We start from the raw sequence: 8,871 nt of genomic DNA, 5'->3' as shown, positions 1-8,871 counted from the left end.
TACGACTATATTATTAGTCGCATATGTTTCATTGTCATGAATCTGAGAAGTTTTATTAAGTTTCGTAAACTTAAAATGCTAGATGATTGTGTTCACAATATGCTCATGAGTTTAAGTCTCAATAAATTTTCGCTCACCAAAATCTTTTTAAATTGCTTTAAAAATCATATACGGTGCAAGCGCCTAACAAAGACTAGTTTAAAGAAGCATATAGTCAAATAGCTTCAATTTTTATACTTCTCTTTGATTCGTATAGAATGCACTTCATCTTGTATAGCATGCAATTGCACATTACATTGTCATGCAATTAGCACTATTGAAGTGACTTAAGCGTACAATTAAAGAAGAAGGAAGAGGAAATTGCTATTACAAATGGCAATGACCATAGTCATCAAAGCACACCCAAAAAAAAAAAAAAAAAGTTCCAATCATGATAGACCATTCCTCTAGTCGTCAACAAACGAGAATTGTACTTTTCACATTTGAACGGGGGCAAAAATGTGGCCTAGTTTTTATGCCTTCAAAAAATTGAAGCAAAAGAGATGTAGGCTTTAGACATGAAGTATCATGTTGAGCTTAAAAAAAAAAAAAAAAAACAAAATCTTGAAAAGAGAAAAGCTTGTCATCTTAAAAAGGGAAGAGCCTGTCAAGAAGAAGATCGAGGTATGTGACAAAATAATATTGTCACACATTTATCTCTGTCTCTTTTATATTCGTCTATAAAAATTTACACCTAGTAAAGTTTCATGCAAAAATTTATGCATTACTAGACAGATCTCATAAAAGAGGTAAAACTCTAGGATTACAAGGAAATAAGAAAAAGGACCACCTAAGCTATTGGTAACTTATTATTTATATATGAATTGTTCTAAAATTCTTGTTCAACCAAGTCTTGTCAAGTGCATGTGATACTTAATGCAGATATCAGCATGGCCTCAAGAAGGTCCAAAACGACATAGCGTCAAGCAATCTTTCCAACAACAAGTGACAAGATTCTTTAAATGGATGTAAGTTACCAAAAAATGGCTAAGTGATAAGATTCCACCAAGACGGATGTAAATCATTGACGAAACCTAAGTGACAAGATTCCTAAAATGAATGGAAGTCACCAAAAAATGGCTAAGTGATAAGATTCCGCAAAGATGAATGTAAATCACTGACGAAGCCTAAGTGACAAGATTCCTTAAACGGATATAAGTCAAGATTCCTTAAACGGATGTAAGTCACCAAAAAATGGCTAAGTGATAAGATTCCACCAAGACGGAATCACTGACGAAGTCTAAGTGACAAGATTCCTTAAATGGATGTAAGTCACAAAAAAAAAAAGGGACAAGATTTTGCTAGACCATTGTAAATCGCTGACGAAGCCTAAATGACGAAACTCCATAATTAAATGTAATTCACCTAAAAGTGGCCAAGTGACTAAATACCTTTAGACGAGTGTAAGTAGACAAGGATTCTCACACAAATGCAAGTCACACGCAAATCAAGAATATCAAACGTGACAACCAGAAAATGAATGAAAGAAGAAGCATCGAAGTGATAAAAAATGGTCATCCAAAGAAATCACCTCGCTCCTCAATAGTAATAAAAAATGGTCGTCCAAAGAAATCACCTCACTCCTCAGCAGTGATAAAAAATGGTCATCCAAAGAAATCACATCGTTCTTTAGCAGTGATAAAAAATGGTTGTCTAAAGAAATCACCTCGCTCCTCAACAGTAATAAAAAATGGTTGTCCAAAGAAATTACCTTACTCTTTAGCAGTGATAAAAAAATGATCGTCCAAAGCTCACTTTTAAGATCAAGCTTTGATCCCTCGAATGTTCAAAAAGACCTTCAAAAGGCAGATATCAACAGTGATAAAAAGTGGTCGTCTAAAGAAATCACCTCGCTCCTCAGCAGTAATAAAAAATGGTTGTCCAAAGAAATTACCTTACTCTTCAGTAGTGATAAAAAAATGATCGCCCAAAGCTCACTTTCAAGATCAAGCTATGATCCCTCGAACGTCCAAAAAGACCTTCAAAAGGCAGATACTAAGAAGTCGTTGCAAAAATACTATCATTCTTGAAGAAGAAAGTAGTTGAAGATAAAGAAGTCTGAATCTAAACAAGTCAAGAATATTCCTAAAGCCTGACTAGCACAAAGCAAAATTAGACTTGGGAATGGGGGGCTTACTCTTCAGTAGTGATAAAAAAATGATCGTCCAAAGCTCACTTTCAAGATCAAGCTATGATCCCTCGAACGTCCAAAAAGACCTTCAAAAGGCAGATACTAAGAAGTCGTTGCAAAAATACTATCATTCTTGAAGAAGAAAGTAGTTGAAGATAAAGAAGTCTGAATCTAAACAAGTCAAGAATATTCCTAAAGCCTGACTAGCACAAAGCAAAATTAGACTTGGGAATGGGGGGCAATTGATGAGTCCATGAAAATTATTAAGGTCGTTCATCTTAATGGACGGTCATTGCGTCATTAGTAGGCCATCAAAGATAGATGAGTAACCACCCAATACATTCAATAATGATCATCAAATGCCTTAAACCCTCTTATCAAGAAAAAGAACGTTACAATTAGGGTAATAATCACCCTCATTTATGTCCAATAGCTACCTAAGTCACCTATAAAAGGGACAATCTGTCTCACTTGCTAAGGTACGTCAAAAGTTACAACAAAACACTATCTAAATATGAGAAATATGGGGTGATACTAACTTAAGCATCGGAGGCTCCCTCATCGGGCATAACCCGGTGGTCTCTTCGATCTATCTCTCTTTATCTTGCAGGTCCTACAAGATCGTCTAAAGCTCCGGATTTGACGAGTGACCCAATTGACGATTTTGGCTTCATTAGAAGTGTCCAATTTGGTTCAAAACTTTGGTTTTCTCTTTGTGGTGTATTACTTAATTTTGTATGACAAAATTGTAACTATAGCTGTTGGTAGTGGATTTAAAAACATGAATCGCAATAAGGATTCCAACTAGAATGGAGTTCGAACTACGAACTCCTAAGAGTCCACCAATTTGGAAGATGTAACAAGAGAGAGGCCTACTACTTAGGCTAAAGACAAACTTGTGGGATTGCTTGGAGACACTCCAAAAATCAAATCAAAAAAGGAATTCAGAGAGGAAGTCTTCAGAGAAAAGTTGTAGAGGAACAGCAGCTAAAAATGCATACATTTTCCTTTGAAAATTCAATAGTTGGGAGAAGAGGATTTGACTTTGAACGTATCTATTGAAAATACTAAGAAGTGTCAATTAAGTTACAAAACTGTTAAGAATACATACATTTTTTACAAGTCTTAAGTGATATTTATAGGTTTTGTTGGTGGTGGCATAAAGTCAAGAAGATAGCTTGAAAATATACCATCCCCCCAAGCTGGCTAAAGGAACATGATATTAGAACGTTCTTTCCTAATCTCAAGGGTTTAATTTAGTAATTCGTAAGGCCTTATGATATCTATGAGATCCTAAGTTCGAAATCTCTTACTAGCATCCTAAGGCCACTCCAACAGATTTTTCATTATAATAACTCGGTGTGTGTGGTACAGAAAGGACTGCATACATCTAAATGAATGGTCAAATACTTTAAGACATGGGAAGTAATAAATGCAAACGGTTGTTATGATCTTAGCGGAGTTTGGTCCACCAACCTCCAAGTAGGCTTCTTTGATCCAATTCTATTTCGTAGCCTGGCCCCAGACTTGTAAACTCAACCACTCTCGTCGGTCATAGGGTCGTCTGGGTTACATAGTCTTGGGCCAAACCTAGTTGTGTTGAAAATGGACCCCTCGGGCCCGTCTTTACAGGGCTTAAGCATTCTGGTCCTATGGAGCTTTCCCCTCCCCTCTAGTACCTCCTTTTGTCTCAGTCGTCATACCAAGATACTTAATGAATTTGGTTATGTATCAATTTTCATTGTACTTTGAATTTCATATATGCACGCACGTTGCTACGTGGGATGAAAATGACTGGCTGCTTTCCAAGAACGAATGTGTTGAGGAAGGAAGTGCTCCACCTTGCATTCTGGATATGTTATATATTAATGATCGTTTGACAATATTTGTGCTAAACTACATCTACATGCAATGACCTGTCGTTTGCCTTGATAGCCACGGTGACCGCCATTACATGATTTTCCAACTTTTTACTAAGAGAGCAATTAAGGATATTTAGGCCCGTATAGTACCCCATTCAAACACATGTTTTCAATTTTTAAACAATATTACACATATTTTAACATACTTTTTCCACTCACATGTATTTCTACACATATTTTTAAACATTTTTTTAATTTTTAAATACATATACCAAACAACTCTTAACTTGTTAGGATTGAAAGGTTGAGATTTGAAAAGTACGCCAAAGCTTTGGCATACCATCCTAATTGCCAGCTGGTGCTATTGCAGCTGACTAGATATTGATATTTTAGGGTCTAGGACAAATCCTTGAATTTGGTAACAGTTGGCTATATTAATCTAATCAATTATGGTGATTCTCAAAAAGAAAAAAAATCTAATCAATCATGGAACTGTTATTTTAATGCATGCATCTGATTGACAATTTGCTCAACCATATTATATATAAGAGAATTCATTAGGGGGGGATGGGGGCCAAAATTTATATATAAAACCGACTACATGAACTCTTTATCCACACAGAAAAATTCCAAACCCCATCCCACAAACCTATTTTCGAAATGGAGCACCATATGTGTCATTTAAAGGAACTTAGCAGGGATATCTTGGCAGATATCTTTGTTAGAACTGATGGTTCAACCCTGGCTTCTGCTGCCTGTGCTTGTTGTGAACTCCATGATGTTGCCCGAGACCAAAGCTTATGGAGACAGTTATGTCAGGCCACATGGCCATCTACTGCACTTGAAGAAGCCCAACATGTTATTTCATCTTCACCCATTGGTGGTTTTGACAAGTTCTATGCCTACTCTTATCCCCTAATATTACATGCCAAAGGTACCAAACCTATGCCCTTCAAATGTCCAGAACTAAAAACCCATGTTTCCCCTTCTGAACTTGCATCGCTAGTAGATGTCTACTACAGGAAAGAGTGTGTTCTATCTAAAGTATTAGATGGCATACCTGAAGCTATGAATTTTAGCCATGCCAAAGATAGTGAATACAATTGGAACATGAACTCTAACGACTGTTGGAGATGGTACTCAAATTGCCCATTTAAACTAGAGCTGTTGAGCCTTGATTATGACAAATTCACAGGCTTTTACAATGAACTCAGCTATGCCAACAACGAAAACGACAATCATTGCCATGGCCTTGATGCCAATGATGAAGGAAGAGGCTTTCCATCCACATCAGGGGTTGATGATGAAAATTTGAGACATGATTACAGCATGGAGCTGATGGAGAGCCTCAGGTTAAGTTGGGTGCTGCTCGACAAGAAAAACGGCAGAAGTGTTAATCTCTCAAGCTGGAAGCCATTGTTAGTACAGAAAACCTGGCCTTTTCATGGGGTTTATTTGATTCACTTTGGAAGCATTGTAGCAGTAGAGGAGAGCTTGCTGCCTCACAAGTTGTCCAAGTGCATAATAATTGTTAGATGCAAGATGACAGAAGGTGAAGGGTGTCCAAAATGGATGGAAATCAGCATGCAAATGGAGGACTTGACAGGGGCAAGTGTTAGTGGAAGTAAGGGCTTGATGGTCCTGAATCATGCTCTAAACTGCTTGCAGAGTTCAAATCACCTTGAAGTTGAACAGGGTTTTCATCAGTATGAGAAGAAAAGGAGAGAGATGATGAAGAAAAAACAATTCAGAGAAACATTAATTGACAGTTTTTGTGTAACAATTGAGATTACCGTCTTAGTTGTTTTTTGTTACTATTTTTTTAGTTTCTAACATTTCTCTTCCAAATCCAATGCAATCTTATCAGCTCAAAACATTTGTAAAACATCTAAGCTGCACAACAGTTCTATATGGTTCAAGCATTTAAATCTTTAGACAGCAGCAGCAAAATGCTGAGAGTTATAGAGTTTGCATTGAAAAAAAAAATCAAGTACATAAATCAGTACTTAACGTGAAGAAAATTGTCCCCATGATAAAAATCAGAATTGAGATAGCAATACCACACATAATCTCTACCCGTCTATCTATAGTTTCTTTGAAATGAAGCAACTCTGACGTTCTTCAAGAAATCCTCCACTCCAAAATTTTAGTGTGGTGAGCTAAAGAGAGTACTGGTAATAATACCAGTGGCCTCAATGTAGCGATCCACACACCTAGAGATGCAACTACTCTCACTCCCGCTCATGCTAGACCCTGGTTTTGTAATACACTTGTCAAAGCACTTTGTGCTTATTGTCTGCATGAAAAAAGAAAAAATAATCCAAAAATGTCAAAGAAAGTAAAATATAAACTGCAAAAAGAAATTAAGCTAGAAGCTATTCTCTAGTAAGAAATGTCCACAAGCATTTCTCAAATAAGATTTTAAGCTAGAAATTTGCGATGCAGTCAATAAATTAAACGTAATTAGTTAGCAAAGTCCAAAGTAGTTTTTAATCTCTAGCAAGAGATGTCAATTTTTATGTCTTAAATAAGAATTTAGGATAGTAATGTGTGACAGTCAATAAGGTAAACCTAATTAGGTAGCAAAGTAAAAAATAGTTATTAAGTATCAAATGAAGTTTGCAATACTTTATATATTTTGGAGTATATATTTGGTACTCATGAGAGGTTGGGTCTTGGTGCCATGGCAAGTGCCTTCCACAAAAAGTGAAGGGTTACAGGTTTGGGTTGGGGTTCGAGAATCAACCTCTCACTTTGGGGGGGGTTCAAGTTTACTTACTAAAAACCTCCTATAAACCCCACAAAAAGTAGAAGCTTTGTGCAATGTGAACAACCCTGTAAATTAGGTACCTGCACCCTCCATAGCAGCTAAGGCTTCTATAATATAGGAAATACAATTCATCTAATCGAGGCAACATTATAAGATCAATTTGCTAAACCCACATAATCGTAATTGGCCATCCTGTGCACATAAATATGGATGAAATTTTTTTAATGTACAGCTAACATCAGCTAACTTATCAAGTAAAATGGTTAAAATTATACATGTAATTCCCTATGGCATAAATGGCTAAACATAACAAACACTAGGATTTTTTTTCTTTTTAAATTTGTAAGTTACACTATTACACACGCACCCAGTGGATCTTGAACCCACAACCTCACCCTCCACCAAGCACTTATAAGGGGAGAAGGTGCCAATTGAGCTCGAGCTCATCAACAATAAACACTAGGAATTATAAGCTATGAGCGAAGAATTAAAACTGTAAATGCTTATATTGAGAACCTCAATAACCCCAAATCACCAAGCTATTGGAAGATAAAATAATTTCTTTCATATAAATCCATTAGGACTATTAAAATAACGTTGCAGAGTTTACACACGCAATTTAGTGAGCTCAACTTCAAATACAACCTTGCCTTGGAGACTGTCTTGTAGTCCCATTTGTATCAATAAAAAAATATTTTCTTTACATGTTCCATAGACAAAATCTTAAAAAGGATTTTGGAAATGGCTTAAGGAATGTCTTCCCAGGAAGAAACTTTCATGCATGCCTAATTATTTCATGATCGTTCACTTAAAATAAGTATCAACTTTACTGTCAAAAGGGAAATACACTTATTGCATCATTGGAAAGAACTTAATTTTGAAGCTAATCATAAGCTTTTATTACATTCTTCAACTCAATAGCTTAGGAAGTTCAAAATGGGCACATTGCATCTGAGTGATGAATGTCAAAGTCTATTGATTTCATCACGTCTTGAGATTCATTTAGCCAACCAATATAATCTAAGGTAACTCTTCTAGCACTAGCACCTAAGAATTTGCAGTAGATGAGGCTTTAATTGACCCAAAAAAAAAAAAAAAGCTTCAATTTTTACCCAAAAGAGTACAAGAATAAAACAATTAACAAATACCCAGAAGCCAGATAAGGCGTAAGGCTTTACCAATCAGACTAAAAAAGAAGAAGATGATGAAAAGATGGCATCTTGAAGGATTGATAATGAAAAAAGAAGGGAGGGTTTTAGTTTAGTTTACCTCCATGAACTGCTCAATATAAGCCTGAGCTAATTGGGCCTTGAGCTGGTTCTTCAACTGTTCGGATTGGAATTGAGAGTTGGATCCGCTTGACGGCGATGATGAAAACGAATCCATTGCTCTTCTCTGTGTGTGTGTGTGTCTCTCTCTCTCTCAGCCACGCACTGCCACTACTAAACCCTAGACGGAACAAAACCTAGTATAAGTATGTTTCTATGTAAGTATTTGACTTAAACCCCAACTCTGTCAAAAATAAAAATGTAAAAGCCCAAACGCACCGCGATACAAACAGTACAGCGTTACTAACTTTGCTCGGTGCTGGGCCTGGTTTGTCCAACTTGTTCTGGCCCAACTGCTAGAACTACAATAGATCTTTGTGTTTCTTAGGTTTAGGTTTGAGCCTAATCATAATAGGGAATTTTAGGCTGAAATGGGCCCAACTGGGTTGGGTTTTGGACATGGTGAACATCATTTTTTTATTGGATCTTTCGGTTTCCTAAATCCTAAGCCGTATTTATTAAAAGATATGAGCTGCACTTACCAGGGGAAAAGCTGTTTTTTTTTTTTTTTTTTTTCAATGTGAAAAAGGGAAAACATGGTTATGTGTTTGTATGGGTGTAAAAATTGATTCCTTCAAGCGGTGGGTTTACCTTGGTCGTTGGAATCATAGAATTGATTTTAAACATTTAAAAAAAAAAATTATCAAATAACTAGTTCAAAACTAGACCAAATATATTTCCATTGTTAAAATTATAGTTAAATAATTTAATTCACCCTTTCTTCTAGTTTAAGTTTTCAGA

The 8,871-nt window shown here is 36.1% G+C and overlaps 2 protein-coding genes across 2 annotated transcripts; one reads left to right on the top strand and one right to left on the bottom strand.

Annotated features, from left to right (window-relative positions):
- Positions 1 to 4,567: 4,567 nt before the first annotated feature.
- Positions 4,568 to 5,982, top strand: LOC126713170 (probable F-box protein At2g36090). The gene has a single exon (XM_050412848.1). It carries the CDS (start codon positions 4,693 to 4,695, stop codon positions 5,863 to 5,865), a length of 1,173 nt encoding a protein of 390 aa, XP_050268805.1. The 5' UTR covers positions 4,568 to 4,692; the 3' UTR covers positions 5,866 to 5,982.
- On the bottom strand, positions 5,983 to 8,279 carry LOC126713171 (mitochondrial import inner membrane translocase subunit Tim13). The gene is made up of 2 exons (XM_050412849.1): positions 8,072 to 8,279; positions 5,983 to 6,328 (listed from the first exon to the last, which is right to left on the bottom strand). Exons 1-2 carry the CDS (start codon positions 8,186 to 8,188, stop codon positions 6,179 to 6,181), a joined length of 267 nt encoding a protein of 88 aa, XP_050268806.1. The 5' UTR covers positions 8,189 to 8,279; the 3' UTR covers positions 5,983 to 6,178.
- Between the last annotated feature and the right edge of the window lie 592 nt (positions 8,280 to 8,871).

This window comes from Quercus robur, chromosome 2 (assembly GCF_932294415.1).
Source record: "Quercus robur chromosome 2, dhQueRobu3.1, whole genome shotgun sequence".
Taxonomy (NCBI): domain Eukaryota; kingdom Viridiplantae; phylum Streptophyta; class Magnoliopsida; order Fagales; family Fagaceae; genus Quercus; species Quercus robur.
This window is presented reverse-complemented; position numbering and strand designations above follow the sequence as displayed.

What these genes read in the sequence shown, in the direction of transcription:
- LOC126713170 (XM_050412848.1), top strand. Translation starts at nt 4,693, where the DNA reads ATGGAGCACCATATGTGTCATTTAAAGGAACTTAGCAGGGATATCTTG.
- LOC126713171 (XM_050412849.1), bottom strand. Translation starts at nt 8,188, where the DNA reads ATGGATTCGTTTTCATCATCGCCGTCAAGCGGATCCAACTCTCAATTC. An exon ending in ATATTGAGCAGTTCATGGAG is followed by an intron (nt 6,329 to 8,071) that starts GTAAACTAAACT and finishes TTTTTCATGCAG; the next exon opens with ACAATAAGCACAAAGTGCTT.